At 42.1% G+C, this 26,414-nt stretch overlaps 1 protein-coding gene across 2 annotated transcripts in view; it reads right to left on the reverse strand.

Moving 5' to 3' along the window:
* Positions 1-23,513, reverse strand: part of EPHB1 (EPH receptor B1) — a 434,861-nt gene extending 411,348 nt beyond the window's left edge. The window contains exon 1 of one of the 2 annotated variants that reach the window (XM_073576520.1): positions 23,008-23,513. In XM_073576520.1, coding sequence (XP_073432621.1) covers positions 23,008-23,065 — 58 coding nt within the window. In that variant the 5' untranslated portion in view covers positions 23,066-23,513. The remainder of the gene's footprint in view (positions 1-23,007) is intronic. The other variant, XM_073576521.1, reaches the window with a different exon arrangement.
* Positions 23,514-26,414: the final 2,901 nt, after the last annotated feature.

The raw sequence follows: 26,414 nt of genomic DNA on the forward strand, positions 1-26,414 counted from the left end.
TTTAACAGGACCAAACATGGGGAGTGAGAAGGGGGTGTCCAAGAAGTTGACAACTAATTTAAAACAATTTGCCTCTAAGAAAGCAGGGTTATCTGAAACAAAAAACCCCGATGATGATATACACAGGGGTGTAACTGCAGCTATAGCAGCCATAGTGAAGTCTGTGACAGTATTGGACCACGGATGCAGACAAAATCACACAATGACAGGACAAGAGATGCAATCTTCGCTGTCTGAGCAGAGGAGATGGTGAGATGCTGACTGCAGGAAAAAACCTGAAAGGCCAGCCTTATTCCCGTGCAGCTCATAGCCGGTGGTGTGGGCTGACCAGGACTATACAGTATGTTTCACAGCTCAAAGAGAGAGACCACCATTGAAAAATAAAGTATTTCCTAAAATGTAACTTGGTAAGGGTTATGTACAAGGGAGAGCAGTACAAAGTCTTATGAACGTTTCTTTTACGATACGAAGCATATTCCTTCAAGCAGTATCCTTCCTCTGAAGTCTACTCCAGGGCTAGTGAGGCACACTATTTCATCCCTACTTCGCCACAACCCAGCTTTAACACTACAGTCCTGATCAGCAAGTCTCCTTACTTGCTCAACGGTTCCACTTCCTATTTCTTCTACTGCTGGCACCCTGGAAACCTCACACTTGGACCCCGACACTAGTCCATTGTACGCAGTCCTACTTAGGTCCGTTGTCTTCTGCGTTACAAGCGCTCAGGTTTGTGACTTGGTGTCCACTCCAAGGACCCGTCTCTTGAAGGCCACTATGTCTCGTCAGTCAAGATTCAAGGTTCAAAGAAGCTTTATTGGCAGGACTAAATACACATTAGTTTTGCCAAAGCAAGTGTACAGAAGGGAATAGGGATAGGGACTGTAGGGATGTCTCTTCAGGAGCTCGCCATCCCTAGCCTTAGGTCTCCTCTTCCTATGGATCATCCCAACAGCAGCACTGCTCACGTTGCACTCCAAACTTACAACACAATTGAAACATGTCACCACTTCTGAATTTTTCATCCACTCCTTAAAAAACTCACCAAATATTGAACGTGTGCACGTAGCCTAAACGTGCCAGCACTTTTTCTGCACAGAGGTCTATGAAGAGTAGAGATGCAACTTTATTTTTCTAATTTTCAACTTTTTGAAAAAACTTCTTAATGATTGTGTCTAAATCCTGGCCAAGCATCCATGACGCAAACGACTCGTCGTATCTGATGTGGCATATTTATTACCATTTGATCCGAGTTTTAAAGTAAAATCAGCCAAAAAGGAGCACATACAATTATAATTATCAGCCTTTATATTACTATGAAAGTCCAATATTCACACCCAGCCTTAGTCGCCATCCACAAATCTCCAAGCTGTTATTAGAGAATTTCTTTATATTTCCTTTACGGCACAAGTCGGAGGGATCATCCGACACCTAAAAACCATTAAGACAAACATGCTTTGTTTGAACAGTTCACAGGAAATCTTTAAAACTCTCTGACCTGGATGTCTACATTGTGCAGGGCTGAAATGCTTACTTGACATTTCTTTTTTTTCTAAATCACTAAGAAATCTTAGCCAAATATTTCTTAAGCCCACCGAGGCATCGCGCTATTTAAACATAACCTGTCACCAGTCCTTTCCTTTGCTTTCTAAGGCCTCTGATGTCCCCAATCTTGGACTCTAACCGGTACAGAAAATAGTAATTTTAAAGATTGATGCTGCTTCAGCAAAAAATTGGCTGCTGCTAGATCTCTCCGCATAGTTTCTTAGATTCACACAGGAATAATTGCCTCTCGCAAGACGAGGCAGTGACTGCACCAGAAAACTGCAGTGACCGCGTTACTTAAAGAGAAATTTAATCTAAATTTATCTTTACACTTGTCACATAAAATTACGGGAAAATGACTTTAGAGAGGGGCACGGAACTAAGAATTTCCAAATGTTGGGATTGTGGTGTCTGTAGAGTCCCTATTCCCATAGTTGGAACTTCAAATACAATGTTGACTACGGAGATCTAAATTTAATGAAAGTCATTTGTGAGCATTGTGCTGAAAATCTGGAGATTTTTTCGGAAATGGTCAGGGTAGAAGATTACATTATTCTTACATTTTCTATATGACATTAATATAAATATATTATCAGAATTTTTTAAAATTTAGTTGAAATTCCTTTATATAGAGATTTATGACTTTATGAAATAAGAGTTTTTGTTAAACACTCTGGGTCCAATTCATCATTAGGGATTTTGTTTTCAGTCGTTTTTCCTTTTTTTTCGTCTTGTTGAATTCACTGGCATTTTTTTTTTTGCATCAAATTAATCCAAATGAATTTGGCACAAAAACCAAACTGATCTTACTTTTATCACTTTTTAGTGCAAAATGTTTCATAATCCTTTAAAATATCTGACATACGGTATGTCTTCAACTGTGCTGAAATGAAAAAAAGGTCTGCCAGAAAACCTTACTCCAGGTAGGGGCAGTAGCAAGGAAACTCCAAAAATGTAACACTGGAAAAAGAAGAATATTTAGAATTGAGAGTCCTCAGTGCTTGATACCTTTTAATGGCTAACTGGAAAAAGATACATTTCATGAATCTGCCTAAAACATCTAAATAATCACAATTGTCATGGAAAACTAAAAAAAAAAAAATCAAACTAATAGAAAAAGGTGCAAATGTTAAAACAACTAATAGAGAGTAAATTATCCCAGGAAACTGGAGAAACAACGATGATGAATAGAGGGGGTTAGCTATAAAAATCATTGCGTTTTTGTACTGTTTTTGCATCTATTGAAGAAAAAGTTTATAATTAGTGATGACGAGTGCAAGTGCTCGGTACTCAGGTATGCACGGAGTATCGCAGGTGCTCAAGTGACATGTTCGTGTCCCCGCAGCTGCATATTCTGTGGCTGTTGACGGCCATAGACATGCAGGAATTGCCCATGCTTGTCAGGCAATCCCCACACTCGAACATGTCACTCGAGCACCCGCGATACTCAGTGCATACCCGAGCACCTTAGGCAAACCGGAGTAACGAGAACTTGGGCTCATCACTATTTATAATATGATCGCACCATTGATACAAATCTCTTTTGACTTGCTCATCTTTGATCATTTTTGCAAAAAAGAAAGGAACCTGAAATTGACTTGTGAAAACACGGGGCAAGTATGTTCTCTATGTCTCACGTTGCCCCATTGCTGGTCTAATATCGGGGAAAAAAGGAACATTTTAGAGCACAAAGAAAATAAAACGTTCAATGTTATGGCTATTTGCTTTCCTTTTAGTTCAAGCAAAATTCATCTTTATTTTCTGGTAATCTTCAAACCCGATCCTAGCCACAGGGGCCCATAAAACAAGCATGACATCTCTGACAGCAAATGTTTAATGAGCATAAACTTGATTCTAGTCCAAATCTGCTAAGAAGCCTTTAAATGATTTCCTCTTTGCCCTTCCTCCTCCTCCTCATCATTATTAAATATATAACGCTCCTCCAAGATGGAATTAACCCCTGTAATGCCATAGTGAATCATCCCCAGCGTCTTCCCTTCGTTCTCTGCAGCCATTAACATTAGTAAAGTATGTAGCCCATGATAAGGTGGTCTCGTGGGGACCATCAGATGACTTCAGGTACATTTGTCTTTTATTAATGATACTCATGGACTCACTAAAAAACAACATTCAGCAGAGTTATCTGAGGCCAAGATATCGACAAATGTAGTTAAAAACAGCTGTGTTCTCCATTTTGAGCTAATATTAATATTAATTAGTTAAAGATAAAGGGTTTTAAAAAATGGGCTCATCGTGGTGCCTGGATCTGTTCATCCTGCTTTCACTGTACGGACATGTGACTGCTGCAGCCAATCATTAACCTCAGCCATAATAGGTTGGGCACCACTGCTGTCTCTGATTGGCTGCAGCACTAGAGATGAGCAAACCAGAACTGTAAAGTTCGGGGTTCGTACTGGACACTTTGTCCGCTGCAGAACTCCGGATATGGAATTCTCATGTGCTGTACAATTTGGATAAAGAAGCCAGGAAGTCAGGAGGTAGGGAACTGTGCACCGGTATAGGCAGAATCAGTAGTAATTTTGACCAGTAACAAAAAATAGTTGTGGACAAACCCTTTAAGATAAACTTTTATTCACAAGTCATTGAATTTATTGTTCACGTCTATATCTATCTACTTTGTGCTACACAGTGAGATCAATCAAATCAAGTTGAATCCAAAAGGACTTTCCAAATAATAATAAATGTACAAAACTATGAATGATACATACTAAAGCAAAACTACCAGTAGATATAAAATAATTGACATCTCTATCAAGTAGTTAGTTATGCATTACTGAGGCTCTCACCTCATGTTACAGTCACGCTATTTAGAAGTCTATGTTAGAAAAAAAAAAGAGTCAAACAAGAAATAGCGCCACTCTTGTCTATTGGCTATGTCTGGTACTGCAGCACATGCCAAATGAACAGAATGAGGATGAGGTACAATACCAGACACAGTAGATGGACAAATGATGTGCTGTTTCTGAAAAAAAAAAAATTCTGAAAAATCTATCGTGTGTACTGCTCCACTCACTACGACATCAAGGGGAGAGCTTTGCAGGTCATGTTATGTCTATTGATACCTGCTGGGAAGAGTCTAATGAATGGGACTGGCGCACGGTGCCTGACAACCATGGTGCATGTTCCCCTGGCAGGAGACAGTAGACATCTGCCCTCCCCTCATCTTCCAATGCTGAAAGTGCATTGGGATTAACCCTTTCAGAGGTGCGACCACCAGCAGGGCTGTAAGGGTTAATTCAATATTGGGTGAAAGCGAATTTGATAGCAATATACTGGGCCGAACAATGAAGTGTTAAAGAGATATGACTTATCACTAACTATACGAGAGCTATTTTGACAGAAAGTTTGGCTTCCATCTCCACAGCCTCCACAACCACCAATGCGTCTCATCTTCTTGAAGCTTTTCTTTGATTCTCCAACATTAAAATGTATTGGAAATGACACTACAGCTGGATTCTTAGGAGTTTTGCTCTTATTGTAATATACTGTATGTAAAGGGATTCAGAATATGTCTTATTTCCATATATTTCCATTTTGAAGGATGAGAACATGATCTCTCTCTCCGCGGTTCCATACTTGATATGAGACAGGTGTATATCAGTGGGATCGGTGTAAGGACTGTTCAGATGGGGACTAAAACAACAACTTTGTTTTGCAAATATGAGGAATATTTGAACTAAACACCTACACATAAGTTCTGTATTGCTTTTACCTGACTTAACCCCATAATTATGACGTGTTCCTCATCAGACACTATTACAAACTATTACCCTGTCTGTGACTGACTCACTCTTTATTAGGCCATGTTCACACATTCAGTATTTGATGAGTTCTTTACCTCAGTATCTGTAAGCCAAAGCCAGGAGTTGGTGATAAATCCAGAAGTGGTGACGGGTTTCTATTATACTTTTCCTCTGATTGTTCCACTCCTGATTTTGGCTTACAAATACTGAACGTGTGCACATGGCCTTAAAGGAACTTTAAGGGCTTGTTCACACGATGCGCTCTTTGCCAACAAAGTGAATGAGATTTCTGACGCTTTGTCTATTCCCTCACTGATTTACACCAGCAAAGCGATTTTCAAATCTGCGTCATGTCAATTCTTTCAGCGTTTTTGTAAAATAACCCAAAAAAATGCATCATAAATGTACGTAGAAATGGATAGAAAAAAAAGGTTATTTTCCATAGCATTTTTCCTGCCAACACTCTTTTTTTTTTGCTACAGTAAAATCTACTGCAAATACTCAACGTGTGCACGTACCCTTAGACAAAAAATAAATGATTAGGAGAAATAAGAAATACAGTCATCTTCACTGCTTGTAAGTCTGCAGCATTTTCTGTATGCTCCTAAAACAAATGGTCCTGTAGAAATCCAGCTGAGAACCCTGGTTAATGTGCTGGTCAGTTCAACCTACAACAGGTTAGAGGTCAATGGCACGGGACATCAGTGAAGGAGTGGGGAGGAGCATCAGTGAAGGAGTGGGGAGGAGCATCAGTGAAGGAGTGGGGAGGAGCATCAGTGAAGGAGTAGGGCGGAGCATCAGTGATGGAACGGGGAAGGAGCGGGGCAGAGCATCAGTGAAGGAGCGGGGCAGAGCATCAGTGATGGAGTGGGACAGAGCATCAGTGATGGAGCGGGACAGAGCATCAGTGATGGAGCGGGACAGAGCATCAGTGAAGGAGTGGGGCAGAGCATCAGTGATGGAGCGGGACAGAACATCAGTGATGGAGCGGGACAGAACATCAGTGATGGAGCGGGACAGAACATCAGTGAAGGAGCGGGACAGAGCATCAGTGAAGGAGCGGGGCAGAGCATTAGTGAAGGAGTGGGGCAGAGCATTAGTGAAGGAGTGGGGCAGAGCATTAGTGAAGGAGTGGGGCAGAGCATCAGTGAAGGAGTGGGGCAGAGCATTAGTGAAGGAGTGGGGCAGAGCATTAGTGAAGGAGTGGGGCAGAGCATCAGTGAAGGAGTGGGGCAGAGCATCAGTGAAGGAGTGGGGCAGAGCATCAGTGATGGAGCGGGACAGAGCATCAGTGATGGAGCGGGACAGAGCATCAGTGATGGAGTGGGGCAGAGCATTAGTGAAGGAGTGGGGCAGAGCATTAGTGAAGGAGTGGGGCAGAGCAGCAGTGAAGGAGTGGGGCAGAGCAATAGTGAAGGAGTGGGGCTAGTAAATCTTTTGTCCTACAGGGGATGGACACAGCAGGGTGGCCTTCATAAAGGCACAGGACAGAGAGGAGGAGAATGTGGAAGATTTCTGTGTAGAGCTCTAACTTTAATAGGAAACGTGAGATGAGGAAAATGGGAATTTTTTTTCACTTTTATGTGCATTTTTTTAATTTGATTTGCCGTTCTTTAAGGCAGCAAGTAGTGTATGTCTGTCCATGTGTACAAGTAGGGTTCCAATCCTGAACGTAAGGCCGGGGTCAAAGGGGAATATGAAAAAAATCCATCCAGACAAGTGGGACAATTTTTTTTTTTCACTGGTCATCCATATGCAATCGGTTTAGTGACTCAGCAGCTATTAATCATTTACAGGAACACTTACAGTTTCTCGCGTTGCACCAATTTTGGAGTAAAATCGCAGCATGCTGAATCCAAATGAGAAAAAAATATAGATCTGCACGGCCTCACTGAATAACACTGATCCAAGTGCGAGTGCAGTCCCCTTTACTATCGAATTGCACTCGTCCGAGTTATACATTCATGTTAGCGAGCCCTAACAGTGTGAAAGACTCAGCACTCGAGGATAAGCAAGTTTAGAAGACAATCCAAAATTTTGCAACGTGAGCTAATTTTCGCGTTTTGGTCTCACATTCATACCATCATCAATGACAGTTGATGCATACCACCGAGCGCTTCCATGTATAGTATGTATGTAATATGTATGGGCTATCTCTCTCCTAGCAATGTGCAACCATTCTGATGAAGATCTGGATGTAAGACTGAAACGTTAAAAACGATATCACGTTGCACAATTTTGGATTGCAAAAATGAACCATTTTGTCTTCTAAATTTGCTTATCCTCGAGCAGTGTTTTTCATACTATAGGCAGATGTTATACAGGAGGAACAGTAGATATTATATGGCTCCATAAACCAGCGTTAAGGAAGTTGTCGTGATGCCACCTGTATTCGGAGCTGTGTGCACAATCCATGTGCCGCCTAATGAAAAAGAATTATGCCATGCTCCAATGGATGCCTTATGGATGCCAATTTACCTCCACAGAAGTCTATCCAGACATGCATCATTTTTCTCTCCTGAACAAGTGCTCCAGAAGCAGGAAATCCTTCATAAGTCCTACAGTGCACATGTGGAGTCTAACACAGACACATAGCAGGACCACAGGGAACTTCACGTGTCGTTTGTGCATCAGAACAAGTAGCGAAACAAGCAAAGGCTAAGAGCACATTGTGTCTGTGCACTTAGCCAAACGTACACCCTGGGAAAAGCTGCATATAATCTAACGTTTCCATAGGCCAAAAAAGAGTTTTCGCATCCCATTGGTCTACTGTCTACCATTTATTGGCAAAGCATTGTGCACTTAGTCTTATTCATTATTTGATCCTTATCCCTCCTTTATGCGCAGCAAAGAAGCAACGTCCTGTTCCCAACGTTCATCAGTTTCATAAATAGAGAACATATATTCTTCATCGTATGGGAGCCGCCTACATGAAACTGTAACAACAGACCGTGTTAACCCAACCCACGGAAAATGCTCTTCGCTTTGGGTTAATCTCATAAACAAATCCTATACTTCCATTTGATATTTTTGCTTATGTAGCCAGTTGGAAATAATAACAATGTCAATGCAATTTAGAAACAAAAAAAGAAATAAAGAGATTATTTTGTGACCTGGTACATAGTTCCGCTTTGTGGGGGAGGTTGTAAAGTTCCTAAGTACCTTTCATTTTATAAATAGGTATCTTTATATGAGCCTTAAAAAGGTGTAGGCTTCTCATACCCCCACCGCTTTACGCAAGGTTGCCGTCGGAATCTTAACATATGCTTCAGGAGCAGCCTGTGCATTCACTGAAAGAAACCCCGAGGAGTAGGAGATTGAAGGATAGAGAGGGGGGTTGAGGAGAGTAGAGAAAGGTCTAGGATGAAGAAATATTCAGAAGGAAACTAAAAGTTATAGAGTAATAGAAGGAGATTGAGCAAAAAAGACACTTAGAACTGTCCTTCAGAAAATGTGTAAACTTCTAATACTCCCCTGCAATACCGAAGGGATTTGGCGAAAGTCTAATGATGTATAGGGACTTCCTGACCGATGAGAAGGATCCGTCACATTGGTTTTACAATGGACTCTCCTTTTGCTTTCCTGCCACTGCCAAAGTAGTCTGTCAGCAGATATCTTGTAGAAAACACAAAAATGCTGGGCCAAGCCAAGCGGTCCTGAGTATGGGAGACTTGAGAGAGATGGCTGTTGGCTGAACTTGGATAGGGGGAGTTAAGGGCCCCCATACACATTAAGCTAAAGTCGGCTGAACGTGCTGGCAGTCTAATGTGTATGGGGCTGCCAGCCGACTGACAGTCGAGAGAGATGTTGATCGCGTATATCCAATTTAGGACTCATGGTCACATTGTTCTCCCTGAGATAAGCCAACAGTCGACGTGTCAACTGGTGACTTTGTAGCCTGTGTATAGAAGTATCGGCTGAGGTGGTTGTCAGCCAAACGATTGGCCTAAGTTTTACTCAGCCAACAGCCATCTACTCTACTACATGTCCAGTTTTTTACTTCATTCACATGACTGTATTTGTCAACCATGTGTTATCTGTTTTTACAGCAAATGGACACATTATAGTTGACTGGTCTTTTAACTTTTTAATTTATTTTGAAAATTGAAGGTCCATAAAAAAGAAAAAAATAGACATGCCCTAATTGGTCTGATTTGCAACCTACAGTAAGTTCACCAATTGTTAGGAATGTGCCACCAAAATACGTCATCTGTATAATGGGAAAGTTGTTGTAAAGTTAACACGAATGATTACTACTCCAAGAACTTTGAAAAACCCAAAAAAGAAGACCAATTATTAATATGTCAACTTCCAAAAGGAAATATAGAAACCAAAAAAAGGGAAGTAGAAGACAAAAATAAAATATGAAATTTTATTACTCACAATTAAAATGTACAATATGTGAAGAATTAATGTAGAACAAGGCCAATGTCACCATACAAATAAAACCAAGTGGACAGGTATAGCAAACGGTAAAAACACTACATAGATAGCGGACCAAAATTATAACCACTGATTACACAATAATAAATGCATGTGGATGCATAAGTGGTAGACTAGAATCCGTGTAGGATAATTCATGAAATCAAGATATAGTATACAAAGTGCATAGTGATAGAATAAAGTGTCAAATTTCATGAATTCATGCCAAAGTGCATGGTGTTAAAGAATTTACAGTACGTACTAAGATGAAACTATTTCATAAATTCATGCCAAAGTGCATAGTGCTGAAATACTATAATTATAGTACTGAAAATGAATCTGTGGACCCCAAGGCAAAAAAACCCCATGTGGCAAACAGTAAGCTTCACATTGGGGAAAAAAATTCCTTCCCGACTCCGCATACGGCAATCAGACTAGCTCCTTGGATCAACGCAATATTAAGGAAACTAGTGTATATACCCTGTAATATTATACTTTTCAAGAAAGGCATCCAGTCCCTTCTTAAATTTTAGTAGGGAATCACTCATTACAACATCATATGGCAGAGAGTTCCATAGTCTCACTGCTCTTACAGTAAAGAATCCGCTTCTGTGAGTATGATTAAACCTTCTTTCCTCCAGACGTAGAGGATGCCCCCTTGTCCCCGTCACAGGTCTAAGAGTAAAAAGATCTTTAGAAAGGTCTTGGTATTGTCCCCGCATATATTTATACATTGTAATAAGATCACCCCTAAGCCTTCGATTCTCCAAACTAAATAACCCCAAGTGTAATAACCTGCCTTGGTATTGCAGACCCCCTAGTTCCCTAATAACCTTGGTCGCTCTTCTCTGCACCCGCTCCAGTTCAGCTATGTCTTTCTTATACACCGGAGACCAGAACTGTACACAGTATTCTAAGTGTGGTCGCACTAGTGACTTATATAGAGGTAAAATTATGTTCTCCTCATGAGCATCTATGCCTCTTTTAATGCATCCCATTATTTTATTTGCCTTTGCAGCAGCTGCCTGACACTGGCCGCTAAATGTGAGTTTGTCGTCCAGCCATACACCCAGGTCTTTTTCAGTGACTGTTTTGCCCAGTGTTTTACAATTAAGCACATAATTATACATCTTGTTCGTTCTACCCAAGTGCATGACCTTACATTTATCCCCATTAAAGCTCATTTGCCATTTATCAGCCCAAGCTTCTAGTTTACATAAATCCTCCTGTAATATAAAATTGTCCTCCTCTGTATTGATTACCCTGCAGAGTTTAGTGTCATCTGCAAATATTGAAATTCTACTCTCTACGCCCCCTACAAGGTGATTAATAAATATGTTAAAAAGAAGCGGGCCCAACACTGACCCCTATGGTACCCCACTGCTAACCGTGACCCAGTCCGAGTGTGCTCCATTAATAACCACCCTTTGTTTCCTATCCCTGAGCCAGCTCTTAACCCACCTACACATATTTTCCCCTATCCCCATTGTTCTCATTTTATGTATCAACCTTTTGTGTGGCACCGTATCAAAAGCTTTTGAAAAGTCAATGTACACCACATCCACTGCATTCCCCTGGTCCAGTCCGGAACTTACCTCTTCATAAAAGCTTATCAGATTAGTCTGACAGGAACGGTCCCTTGTAAACCCATGTTGATATTGGGTCATAAGTTTATTCTTCTCCAGATACTCCAGTATAGTATCTCTTAGAAAACCCTCCAGGATTTTACTCACAGTTGAAGTTAAACTCACTGGCCTATAATTTCCAAGTTCAGTTTTTGTCCCCTTTTTGAATATTGGCACCACATTTGCTATACGCCAGTCCTGTGGTACAGACCCTGTTAAAAATAATGGTCTATCTATGACTGTGCTTAATTCCTGCAGTACTCGGGGGTGTATCCCATCCGGGCCCGGGGATTTGTCAATTTTAGTGATTTTTAGACGCCGCCGTACTTCCTGCTGGGTTAAGTAGGTGACATTTAACGAACAATTTTTATCCCTGATCATGATATCTGTCATGGGATTTTCTTGTGTAAATACTGTTGAAAAATAGTCATTTAGCATATTGGCTTTTTCCTCATCCTCATTTAGTCTACCACTTATGCATCCACATGGATTTATTATTGTATAATCAGTGGTTATAATTTTGGTCCGCTATCTATGTAGTGTTTTTACCGTTTGCTATACCTGTCCACTTGGTTTTATTTGTATGGTGACATTGGGTATAATCTGCCTTGTTCTACATTAATTCTTTACCTATTGTACATTTTAATTGTGATTAATAAAATTTCATATTTTATTTTTGTCTTCTACTTCCCTTTTTTTGGCCTCCAAGAACTTTGGTACAATTATTCGGAAGCAGAATAATTATGAAGCCAATACTATACAGATTGCGTAGGAGGGCGACAATAATGATGTACTGTACTATGTTTGTATGCCGGGTTGAAGAATACTTCACTGATACATGTACCTTTCATACCAAAAGATAATAAACTGAGGCTGAGCTGCAGAGCTAGGAAACCACACAAAGAAAATGCTCCAAACTGAGCAACAGTCAGAACTCCAAGCATTCCTAGATGAGAAAGAGTTTCAAGTTGTGTTCCCAAATTACAGCTGCAGTCATAACATGTGAACACAGCCTAAAGAGATAAAATCGGGAGGTCATCATAGAGTGGCACTAATGGTAATAACAAATGTTATTTCACTGCAATACCCGATGAAAACTTTCCATAGTAGCAGCACTGTTTCTGAAAAGAGCTGTAGCTTTGTGCTGTATTATCGGATCGCACACAGACCAAATGTTAGTCTATGGGATTGTGAACATATCCGATTTTTCCCTTGGACAGAATATGTCCAAGAAAAAAAATCATTGTATGTTCAGGTTTGATCCAATATTCGGATCGCAATCGGCTATGGAAGTCAATGAGTGTGAAAAACATCGGACTATACTCGGATGACATCTGCATGTGGTCCGATTTCCACGCTTTAACACAATGGAGAAAATGGAGAAGGTCCCAGAGTCTGGAGGAAGAGTGGAGAGGCCACAATCCAAGCTGTTTGAGGTCTAGTGTGAAGTTTCCACAGTCAGTGATGGTTTGGGGAGCCATGTCATCTGCTGGTGTAGGTCCACTGTGCTTTATCAAGACCAAAGTCAGCGCAGCCGTCTACCAGGACATTTTAGAGCACTTCATGCTTCCCTCTGCTGACAAGGTTTTTGGAGATGGAAATTTCATTCTCCAGCAGGACTTGGCCCCTGTCCACACTGCCAAAAGTACCAATACCTGGTTTACACACAACAGTATCGCTGTGCTTGACTGGTGGACAAACTCGCCTGACCGTAACCCCACAGAGAATCTATGGGGCATTGTCAAGAGGAAGATGAGAGACACCAGACCCAACAATGCAGACGAGCTGAAGGCTGCTATCAAAGCAACCTGAGCTTCCATAACACCTCAGCAGTGCCACAGGCTGATCACCTCCATGCCACGCCGCATGGATGCAGTAATTGATGCCAAAGGAGCCCCAACCAAGTATTGAGCGCATTTACTGAACATACATTTCAGTAGGCCAACATTTCAGATTTTAAAATCATTTTTCAAGCTGGTGTTATAAGTTATTCTAATTTACTGAGATAATGACTTTTGGGTCTTTATTGGCTGTAAGCCATAATCATCAACATTAACAGAAAAAAACACTTGAAATAGATCACTCTGTGTGTAATGACTCTATATAATATATGAGTTTCACTTTTTTGCATTGAAGAACTGAAATACATTTACTTTTTGATGTTATTCTAATTTTGTGAGATAGATAGATAGATAGATAGATAGATAGATAAAGACCATCCAGCCAACTGTCCCTCAGTGAAAGTGCTGAATCCATCTAAAAATAATGTAAAGAATAATTGTTAAGTTGCTTGGACACAAAAAACCCTTCATTTTCTTAGCATGATAATTTTGTACTCAGCAGATGGTAAGGGAAGTAATATAAAGTCCAGATGTCCAAATCAATAAAGATCCACGTTAGTCGCACGGCCAGTGCACATGGCAACGGGGACTAACTCATTCTTATCTAATTTCATAGAAAAATCTGTCTCGGCACTTCAGTAAGACACTTGGACTTGATAAGTTGATCCATTCGTTTTTACATTTACTGCCCTAGTTATTTCACTACTGCCCACCATTCTTTTCTACCATAGATTTATATAGGACGGAACGTGCTGCATTTCTATATCCAAAACCTGAAAATTCAGGTGTGACTACACTCAGCCCTAAAGTCGCTCTTTTAATCCCACATGTCACATCCGCAGGGGACCATTTAGCTTTTATGTGGGGATTTATTTGACACGTCCTTGACACTGGAGGCCTTGTAGAAAATAATGGCTTTCCAGGGTTCAGAAACTCAAATGGATTTTGACCCTGCAGAGCTGCCTATTTGTTACAGAAAGAAAATTACTTTTGACCCACCATAAGGTGAGAAGGCCTTGTCAAACAGCTCCCCATATTTCAGCTTCTTGGACAGGGCAGTTTTTATAGTAAATGAGGCCTTGAATAAAAGAAAAATGAAAAAAAGAAAGTATTTCCTCACACTTTTCAGGTTTAGACATAATTTTTCATAATTTAAAATTCTGCGTAAGTAAAATGATACCACCATGTTAACAAAATGGCAGCCGGCATCTGGTGCTTGTCGTTAGCTTATATCAATGTCATATAGAGGACATCGAATATTGAAAATGGGAACACATTAACCAAATAAGAACAGGAACCTTCATATTGCTTGTGGATGAATCGCATTGATAGAGACTAACGCGTTTCAAATTGATCCGACTCTAAATCGGATCAGCTCGAAAAGCATCAGAAAAACTCTTGTGTACCATCTATATTTTAATAGATTTACAATAAAGATTATTGGATTTTATACCACCGTGATCTGAATGTCACGCCACCATTCATATTACTATTAAAGGGAGCTTAGTGGCACAAACTGACTGTTCAAACCAAGCTTGGTGCACACTAGTCGTGGCCAAACAGCTCAGTGCACTTTCCCACCTACCTGTTTTCCATCTGTCTCTGCCTCCTCTTCCTTGATTGACAGCAATGATTTTACTGGAGTCAGAATAAAGCAAAGATAGAAGAAAAACAAGTAGATGAGAATACGTCATGAACTGTTTGGCCATGACTTGTGTGCACTGTGCTGACAGTCTCCCTTTAAAAGAAAAAGAATTCTAAAGGATAAGTAGAATATACGGACCGTTTATCCCCATTATTCAATATGAGCTGGCAGGAGACCTATTATATGGTTGTCCAAGCTAAATGATTATATAATAGTATCTAAGCTTACCTAAGGAGAAAAAAGAAATTCTCCAGGTAATCACTAAAAGAAAATGTTTATACTAATTAATGTCAACCAACTATAGTTGATTTAATTACTTTTCAACTACAGAAAACGAAGATACCGGCAACAGTGCCGCTATCATACAAAGTGTGGGTGGAAGGGTCAACATTCACATCTCTCTCCATATGGTGAAGGAAGATCACATTTATCGTTTGTGTTATAACCTGGAATATGAAGATTTATATATATATATATGTATATATATATGGGATTATCTATGTATGTGTATATATACACACCAGCCACAATATCAAAACCAGCTGTCTATTATTGTGTAGGTCCCTCATGTGCCACCAAAACAACATGGGCTGTTTAAAACTTGGTGAGGTATCTGACACCACAAAGTATATACATAACTTTAATGCAGGACCAGCTCGTCCTTCCGTTGCTCCGTGATACAGTTGTGAGGCTCACGTTCCCATTGTAAGATCTTTTTTCAGTGGATAGGGGTTCCCTATGGGCACTCTGACCGCTGTGTGGCTACATTGTAAGCTGTGGCGCTTGGAGTGAGCTATTGAAAAAGTAAAAAACTGGCTTAACAGTACTAATGTCCCACACCTATAATCTCGGCATGAGCTGGGACCTTCTATCAATGAGAAAATATCAACTCTTTTTGGCAATTTGTGTTACAGTAGCTCTTCCATGGGATCGGACCAAACAGTTGACTGTTCCCGTGCTAACAGTGAGATATTCAGTGGAATATATATATACATATATATATATATATATATATATATATCATGAGCAAAGAAAGGAGGTTGGCACTCACCAGTCCATAAAATCCAACGTTTATTTCAAACTTGAACACATCTTCTGCAGGATAGTGGAAAGTGGAGTGTGAGGACAACGGCTGTTTTGCGCGATTGCGCTTCTAAGGGTAATTATCTTTATATATAAAATTGAATGTATGTGTGTTTGTGTATCACCAACCAATCACAAAGCATCTTTCATTTCACCAGAGCTGTTTAAAAGAAAGTGAGCTGTGATTTGTGCTATGAGCAACAGTTTTCCCACTCCACAACACCTCAGCAGACACTGACTGGGTGGGAGAAATCTAGCATCCCCGGGAACATAAGCTCCCAGCCATTGTCTGCCCCCACAGAAAGGAGCAGAGAGCACATGACAGAAATGAGTCACCCCCTCCCGTGCCCATATCCCCATCACACATCCTCCATCCCATAGGCACATCTTCCCTCTTAACGGGATCTCCGGTATGGAAGTTAGGGCAAATCCTTCAGCGCTCTGATCCTGACCCCAGGCTTCTATTAAAGGGATCATTGGTATGGAAGTCAAGGAAAATCTATCAAGCACTTTGGTTTTGACCCCAGACCTCTCTTAAAGGGATCCATGATATGGAAGCTAGGACCGTTCCGCTAAGCGCTCTGGTTCTTACCCCAGGCCCCTCTTACAGGGATCCCTGGTACGAAAGTGAGGTCAAATCCACTCTGCGCTTTGATACTGACCCCAGGCCTCTCTTAAAGGAATCTCTGGTATGGAAGTTAGGGTAAATCCCTCAGCACTCTAATTTTGACCCCAGGCTTCTATTAAAGGGATCATTGGTATGGAAGTCAGGGCAAAGCCATCCAGACCTCTCATAAAGGGATCCCCAGTATGGAAGTTAGGGCAATTCCACTCAGCGTTCTGGTTCTGACCCCAGGCTCTCTTAAAGGGATCATTGGTATGGAAGTTAGGGCAATTCCACTCAGCATTCTGGTTCTGATCCCAGGCTCTCTTAAAGTGATCCCCAGTATGGAAGTTAGGGCAATTCCACTCAGCGCTCTGGTTCTGACCCCAGTCTCTCTTAAAGCGATCATTGGTGTGAAAGATTGGGCAATTCCACTCAGCACTCTGGTTCTGACCCCAGGTCCCTCTTAAAGGGATCCCCGGTATGGAAATGAGAGCAAATCAACTCTGCGCTTTGGTACTGACCCCAGGCCTCTCTTCAAGGGACCTCCGGTATGGAAGTTAGGGTAAATCCTTCAGTGCTCTGATTCTCACCCAGGCTTCTATTAAAGGGATCATTGGTATGAAAGTCAGGGCAAATCCACTCAGCGCTCTGGTTCTGACGCCAGGCCTCTCTTAAAGGGATCCCTGGTATGGAAGTTAGGACTATTCCACTCAGTGCTCTAGTTCTGACCCCAGGCTGACGGGATGATGTGGGATATTAGGGGTAGTAATCCGGTGGCTCTGTCTGACGGGATGATGTGGGATATTAGTGGTAGTAGTCCGGTGGCTCTGGCTGACTTGATGATGTGGGATATTAGTGGTAGGAGTCCCGTGGCTTTGACGGGATGATGTCGGATATTAGTGGCAGTAGTCCGGTGGCTCTGGCTGATGGGACAATGTGGGATATTAGTGGTAGTAGTCCGGTGGCTCTGGCAGACGGGATGATGTGTGATGTTAGGGGTAGTAGTCCGGTAGCTCTGGCTGACAGGATGATGTGGGATATTATAGTGAATGTGGCTATGCGGAGTGTGCGGGGCTCTACACTCAGCTTTATATATAGGGCAGCGCCGGGCTCTTCAGCTAGTATATATATATATAACTTAAGTTCATATTACATATAATATAAAATTCAATGTTCTCCCTCCTATTGATTTTCCAAAATAAGCACCACACATTTATTGCAAATCTGAGCTCTGGCAGATCGATTCTACCATCTACCACAGATGGCACTGGGGTACGATAGCATATGTCAGAGGGACAACCATTGCTCTACGATGAGATCAATATAACATCGAGCATCATACACATTTCTATTTCCCAACTTTGGGCTACATTTTACCCAAACAGGGACATTTCTAGCTTTGTACACATCTCACATGTGTTTTTTACTTACAAATTGGCATAAATCAGCAGCTAAATGTGTGAGACAAATAATTTCAGTCACTAATTTGACCCATAACTGAGTCCTTTTAAGAAAAACAGACGAATTTGGTCAGAAAGAGAAGCTATCCCTAGACATTCAATTAACGCTCCAGACTCCGGCTATGCAGCCAGTATGATAAATGAGATGCACCAAGCAAAGATCAGCTTCTGCTAGTAAATCGGTGATGTCATTGTGGACATCATGTGATTGGTTCCTGTGAACATGACATCATCGTGCAAGTAAACAAGGAGCAGAAGTGGGAAGGAAAGGTTTCTGGTCAATATACTGGTAAGGTTTTATTTATTGTTAGACATATTTTTCATCAATATAAACTCTTTAAACCCATGGAGTAAAAATATTGTAAAAGCCCCAAATTATGAAATGACAAATCTACAAATCTAAACTCATCAACAGCTGCATTAAGTATTAACAAACATCGATAAGGAGTTACCCAATTTTCCTGCACTTTTTTGAAACAAAACATATGCTGGAAAGGCTAATGATGATGTCTCTGTGTAACATAGGAATCCAAATTTTAATGCTTCAGGCCTGGCTGTAGCTGCCTGCCCCTGCCCAACCCTTCCACTCAGCTGGCATTGAACGGTTTGGAATATGCTGTGAGCCCAGAGAGTATTTCAGCAGCTAGATAGATAGCTCCATCATTTATCACATCCACTCTCCGCTCCCTCTCACTCTGTGTCTCTGAGCCTCCCCGCTCTGTGCAATCTGTCCGTGCATTCTGCTGGGAGATTCAGCTCTTCCGTTGTGCGCGCCTCGCTCCTGTGCGCGGAGACAGTTCTGTGCCTGCGCAGCTGTTCGGATTTGGATGAAGGCACAGAGAGCAGAGAAGGCGCCGGCACAGATGACATTGCTGGATCTTACAATCAGATAGGCATGGTCAATATCTGATCAGCTGCCTTTGGGGCTTCCAGGATAATTCTGATAACACATTTATAACCAAGGTAAAATTTACTGTCCAGGCTGAGGGTAGCTGTCTCATTAATTTGGCGTATGGTACATATTGTTTGTGAATTAAAAGGAAGCAAAGCATTAATACTGTCAGACCAAATGTTGACCAACACATAGATGATGTGGCGTACTACCTGCACAGTGTCCAATACTGTCAGACCAGATGCTGACCTACACAGACAATGCGGAGTACTACCTGCACAGAGGCCAATACTGTCGGACCAAACGCTGAACAACACAGATAATGCGGCATACTACCTGCACAGTGTCCAATAATGTCAGACCAAATGCTGACCGACACATAGACGATGCGGCGTGCTACCTTGCCTAGTGGTTAATACTGTCAGACCAAATGTTGAACAACACATAGACGATGCAGCGCACTACCTGCATAGTGGCCAATAGTGTCAGACCATATGTTGACCAACACATAGACGATGTGGCGTACCACCTGCACAGTGGCCAATACTGTCAGACCAAATGTTGACCAACACATAGACAATGTGGCGTACCACCTGTACAGTGGCCAATACTGTCAGACCAAATATTGACCAACACATAGACGATGCGGTGTACTACCTGCACAGTGGCCAATACTGTGAGACCAAATTTTGACCAAACACATAGACAATGTGGTGTACTACCTGCACAGTGGCCAATACTGTCAGACCAAATGTTGACCAACACATAGATAATGTGGGGTACTACCTGCACAGTGGCCAATACTGTCAGACCAAATGTTGACCGACACATAGACGATGCGGCGTGCTACCTGCACAGTGGTTAATACTGTCAGACCAAATTTTGACCAAACACATAGACAATGTGTTGTACTACCTGCACAGTGGCCAATACTGTCAGAATAAATGTTTACCGTCACATAGACTATGCAATGTGCTACCTGAACCATGCTACCTGCACAGTGGCCAATACTGTCAGACCAAATGTTGACCGACACATAGAAGATGCGGCGTGCTACCTGCACAGTGGTTAATACTGTCAGACCAAATTTTGACCAAACACATAGACAATGTGTTGTACTACCTGCACAGTGGCCAATACTGTCAGAATAAATGTTTACCGTCACATAGACTATGCAATGTGCTACCTGAACCATGCTACCTGCACAGTGGCCAATACTGTCAGACCAAATGTTGACCGACACATAGAAGATGCGGCGTGCTACCTGCACAGTGGTTAATACTATCAGACCAAATGTTGAACCACACATAGACGATGCAGCGTACTACCTGCATAGTGGCCAATAGTGTCAGACCATATGTTGACCAACACATAGACGATGTGGCGTACCACCTGCACAATGGCCAATACTGTCAGACCAAATGTTGACCAACACATAGACAATGTGGCGTACCACCTGTACAGTGGCCAATACTGTCAGACCAAATGTTGACCAACACATAGACGATGCGGTGTACTACCTGCACAGTGGCCAATACTGTCAGACCAAATGTTGACCAACACATAGATAATGTGGGGTACTACCTGCACAGTGGCCAATACTGTCAGACCAAATGTTGACCGACACATAGACGATGCAGAGTACTAGCTTCACAGTGGCCACGATTGGCCTGATCAATTAACCATAGGTGCTGGTTATGTGTCTGACTAGGCCACCTTGGCAACAAAAAAGTAAAATATTGGAAGGTGTTCCAGAAAATGGAGAGGAATGGATCTGAACTTTTGGCACATGGGACAAGGTGTCTCCTCAGATACCATCCAAAAATGTAATTACCTTCTTAACACAAACCACAGCCCCGATTATTCCCTGCTCACAGACCCCACCTATCCATCTTCTGCTATGTCCCAATAATGTGTAAAGGGTCTCTTACCCTTTACGACTCATTTAGCATTAGACAATAGCCAAATTAGAATTTCATCTCAATTCTTCCCATTAGTGACTCAATTAGAAAGACATGTTTGCCTTTCAACAAATAATCTTAGAATCAATTTGTAGCTTTTCTTGTATGGACTGACAATTCAGGTTAATGTAATGCTGGTGTACTCAATGGAATCCCATTATCCCGACTTCATATTCGTCAACTAAGGCATCCTGAATGTCCTGTAGCAATTTTTATTTGTAAGGGGTTTTCGCTATCAATTAGATGTGCCCCTTGTCTGTAGTAATACAGTTATTTTCTCATACAATGATGATTGCTATGTAGTTACATTACCCCAGTTGTCAGATAAGGTCCATCCCCATAGATTTTGCCTCTAAATGTTGATGGGTCGGGCATAATTAATAACCTGCCAGCACACTCCAGCTGTTAAGTAAAGCACGGTTCAGTGCTGTATTACCCTGGGGCATGCATGGAGCCGGCTCTGTTTTTCATAATATAAGTAAAATCCCTGGAAGGCATGTCATATATGCCGTATATAAAAATCTATATATATGAAAACTAGAACCGAACGGGAAAGAATTCACAGCTTGAATTAAATCCCAGAATGGTGCAGATCTGTTCACATTCATTATTCTTGCATGTTTATTGTGTCTCGAAAAGCAATGAGTAGCTCTAGGCTCTGCTTACGGTGCTACTACACGGTGCCGGGCTATATCTGCTCCTCTCCAATAAAATATACATGTCCAAGACCCACTGTACAAAAAGGGAGGCAGAGAGGAAAACTCCAGGACCTCGTCGAAATAGCAGGTGCCAACGGCTTGCAATAGATGGGCAAAGAGAACTGAAGATATCAGATACTGGGTTAAACGAGGTGAATATCAAAACAGCAGAAAAAAAAATAGATGTCTGAAAAGAGGAGGGATGGTAACGCGAACTGTAGAAAGTGCGAAGGACGATATGTGAGCGAGTGGTAGACTGCTAGACGGGAGTGATGGACAGAATGGAAATTTAGAAATTCAGCTTCAGAATAGGAGGGTGGAGGAAGGATGGGGATACTACGATAAAAGGGTTACTAGATTGTCAAGGCTAAAAAAGAGAAGAAAATATCTTGGTTAGACACATAGAACCAGCCGGTACACTCTAGGGTAGCAGCGGGTACACCCTGGTCAGACTAGACATTGAGCAAGTATCCGTCAGGACCCTCCTCCACCTCCCGGTGCCTCCTGCCATCCCACCATCACCCTTTTAAACAAAATCAGCACCGCAATGCAGCTCCGTTCTTCTGGCAAGGCAATGTGTATGGCGAGAAAGCGGACCTATGCTTGGGTGGGAGGACGGGCGAGGGTGGGTACCAGCTTTGTACCGAGAGAGGCGCCTTGGATGGAAAGTGAGAATCTATAACCATCTGTAGGACACACAACAAAAATCTATCAGTCAATACGGTCTGCACCGGCCAGAAAGAACACATTGATTTAGCAGTAACAGAAGGGGCCATCCATCTTCCTGCGTGCAGACATAAATGGCACAATTTGCACCTCTTTTTTTTGCACCCTCCCCACCCCCCATCTAATACATAAATGAATTGGCTTTGAAACGCGGTGTCAGCAGCAGGATAATGGAAGAAGTGTAGCCGACCACCTCGGAGAGTTGCCCCCCATCTCCTGATTAGATCCTGTTATATGCAGCTGTGAAACGGAACATTTAGTTTTATTAAAGGGAAGCAGCCGGTTGTGTGCAGCCTCCATCTGTTCCACCGGAGCATCGATCAGGAAACTAATAATAATCCTGTAATTAGCACACACACACTGATTAGGAATCTGCATTGTCTCCTCCACAACTAAAACTTAAGTACCTTGTTGCATCCATATAACAGGTGCTTCCCATTGAGACGCATGTAAACACCTCCGCCGCCTGCAACCCGGGACCAGACAACATTAACTTAGCATGTGTGTCAACACTTGGCACGGCGCTGAGCTTCCCTGGGCTGAAGAGCTTGCACTCCACACCTGCGTCTTTTCCCGGCAGCTTCGCCTGCTGCCTCCTACCAAAATATTCTGACTCCATGATGTGAGAAAAAGCACAAAAACAGATCTCATCCCCCCAAAAAAATATGACACCGATTATCTTTTTGGGTCCTCCCCCCCCATCCTTAAATTTTTTTTTTTTAAAAAATCAGCCACTCTTACCTTCCACAGCTTGAACTTGCCAAACCAGAGATAAGAGCAGCATCCAGTTTAGTTCCATGGTGGGATGTGAAGAAGATGTTACTTTACACCACAAATAATCGACATAAATGTTTACAACTAAAGAAACATAGTAGAAGAATAGGACGCGGCGGCCCCCAAAATCTTCAGGGTGCCCCCCTCAACGGCAATATTAAATCCGTATTTGGCATAGGATGGTCCAGCTCTCTCGCTGAGGAGCATCCTTTAGGTCCCAGGTTGGAGATGCATTCTGCTGCACTGTATGGAGCGGTGTGTGTGCATGCATGACAGCCGGTGTGTCATCAGGGGGCACCAGGCAGTGCATGTGTGCATGGGTGTGCGTGCATGTGTGTGTGCATGTGGGGTGTGGGGGGATTGTAATCAGGCTAGCCCAGGTTCACATTGCAAGCAGTAGTAAAGTGTTCACTGAAGGAGCACAGGCACTGAAGACTGAGAGGTGGGGGGAGTGATCACCCCCCACTCACACTACTCCCCTCTTCCAAATCCCCCTCCTTTTTCATCCTGTCTTGAATTCTACACACCCCTCACACCTCCCAGCCAATCAAAGAGCACACAGAACACGCACCCCCCTTCCCCAATCAATAGCAGCCCCTCCTTTCCCTGCTATTGTTGAAAGAAAATTACTTCCATTGACCTGTGGAAAGGAATACCCTGACTTGTAATGACCGCATGGTGCCATCTAGCGGCAGAGAGAGATTACTGCAGCTAAAAGTTTAGGCAAAGTGCTGAATTACCAGGGAAAACATGATACAGGAAAGATGTATATCTTTGTACCGTGTTAGCCAGTGGATAGAAAAATATTCAGGATTGAGAGTCCTCAGTAGTTGATACCTTCAGGGAAAACATGTCATGCATGTCTGGAATTTTTTTTGAAGGGAAAGTAATTTTTCAAGTCAGCACTAAAAACAGCCACCTGTGTTTAGGATAGGGCTGCTAGTGGACTGAAGGTCACCATTGCATCCCAGCCTGGGCTGAAAAGATCAATCACGGTGGACTCATTACATTAATGCAGTGATTTTTCTGTCAGAATCCCCCAAAAACTGTATTCTGACTGCAGTCAATTACTTAGATGAAAAAGACAGTCGGTTTGACATGTCCATATCTGAAAAAGACGAATACTGCCAGGACGGAGGCCAGACAGTGTCTACAGTGACTCCGACCGCTTCAGTCAAGTGAATGCTGGAATCCACTTTTTGGTGGATGAGTGGGCAGAAGAAGGCAGCAGGCAGTGGGTCATATTAAGAGATAGTGATTCCTGCCTAGAACAGAGTGACAAGGACCACACAGGGGTCACTGACAGCAATACAGCAGCTAGATAGCAGCAAACTATACTGTTGTCGCTTGATTAGTTTAGTGAGAGACAGTCAAGTAAATGCTTAAGTGAAATTATGGATAACACTCCAGGGGTATCACTTGTAGACACGCTGTTATGGGAGTAGTAGGACTACTTGTATTTGTGGTTGACAGCTTTCCACCTTTATGGAAGGGTTAAAATTTGGCATAAAAGTCAACAATGAAATCACTGGACAAGCTTTTCAAATCGAAGAACATTTCACTGGCAATGAAGACACAGCTTGGACATAGTCTGGTCTCCTCTGTGATAATACAGTGGGGAAAAAAAGTATTTAGTCAGTCAGCAATAGTGCAAGTTCCACCACTTAAAAAGATGAGAGGCGTCTGTAATTTACATCATAGGTAGACCTCAACTATGGGAGACAAACTGAGAAAAAAAAATCCAGAAAATCACATTGTCTGTTTTTTTTTCATTTTATTTGCATATTATGGTGGAAAATAAGTATTTGGTCAGAAACAAGCAATCAAGATTTCTGGCTCTCACAGACCTGTAACTTCTTCTTTAAGAGTCTCCTCTTTCCTCCACTCATTACCTGTAGTAAATGCACCTGTTTAAACTTGTTATCAGTATAAAAAGACACCTGTGCACACCCTCAAACAGTCTGACTCCAAACTCCACTATGGTGAAGACCAAAGTTCTGTCAAAGGACACCAGAAACAAAATTGTAGCCCTGCACCAGGCTGGGAAGACTGAATCTGCAATAGCCAACCAGCTTGGAGTGAAGAAATCAACTGTGGGAGCAATAATTAGAAAATGGAAGACATACAAGACCACTGATAATCTCCCTCGATCTGGTGCTCCACGCAAAATCCCACCCCGTGGGGTCAGAATGATCACAAGAACGGTGAGCAAAAATCCCAGAACCACGCGGGGGGACCTAGTGAATGAACTGCAGAGAGCTGGGACCAATGTAACAAGGCCTACCATAAGTAACACACTACGCCACCATGGACTCAGATCCTGCACTGACAGACGTGTCCCACTGCTTAAGCCTGTACATGTCCGGGCCCGTCTGAAGTTTGCTAGAGAGCATTTGGATGATCCAGAGGAGTTTTGGGAGAATGTCCTATGGTCTGATGAAACCAAACTGGAACTGTTTGGTAGAAACACAACTTGTCGTGTTTGGAGGAAAAAGAATACTGAGTTGCATCCATCAAACACCATACCTACTGTAAAGCATGGTGGTGGAAACATCATGCTTTGGGGCTGTTTCTCTGCAAAGGGGCCAGGACGACTGATCCGGGTACATGAAAGAATGAATGGGGCCATGTATCGTGAGATTTTGAGTGCAAACCTCCTTCCATCAGCAAGGGCATTGAAGATGAAACGTGGCTGGGTCTTTCAACATGACAATGATCCAAAGCACACCGCCAGGGCAACGAAGGAGTGGCTTCGTAAGAAGCATTTCAAGCTCCTGGAGTGGCCTAGCCAGTCTCCAGATCTCAACCCTATAGAAAACCTTTGGAGGGAGTTGAAAGTCCGTGTTGCCAAGCGAAAAGCCAAAAACATCACTGCTCTAGAGGAGATCTGCATGGAGGAATGGGCCAACATACCAACAACAGTGTGTGGCAACCTTGTGAAGACTTACAGAAAACGTTTGACCTCTGTCATTGCCAACAAAGGATATATCACAAAGTATTGAGATGTAATTTTGTTTCTGACCAAATACTTATTTTCCACCATAATATGCAAATAAAATGAAAAAAAAAACAGACAATGTGATTTTCTGGATTTTTTTTTCTCAGTTTGTCTCCCATAGTTGAGGTCTACCTATGATGTAAATTACAGACGCCTCTCATCTTTTTAAGTGGTGGAACTTGCACTATTGCTGACTGACTAAATACTTTTTTTCCCCACTGTATATGGATGCAAAACCTGGACAATAAAGAATCAAGACAGAGGAATAATCAATGCCTTCAAAATGTGGTGCTGGGGAAGGATGTTATCAATACCATGGATGGCAAAAAGAACAAAGAAATCAATTTTGGAACAAATCAAGGCAGACATGTCACTC

This window comes from Dendrobates tinctorius, unplaced genomic scaffold (genome assembly GCF_039654945.1).
Source record: "Dendrobates tinctorius isolate UK_male_01 unplaced genomic scaffold, ASM3965494v1 ptg000049l, whole genome shotgun sequence".
Lineage (NCBI taxonomy): Eukaryota > Metazoa > Chordata > Amphibia > Anura > Dendrobatidae > Dendrobates > Dendrobates tinctorius.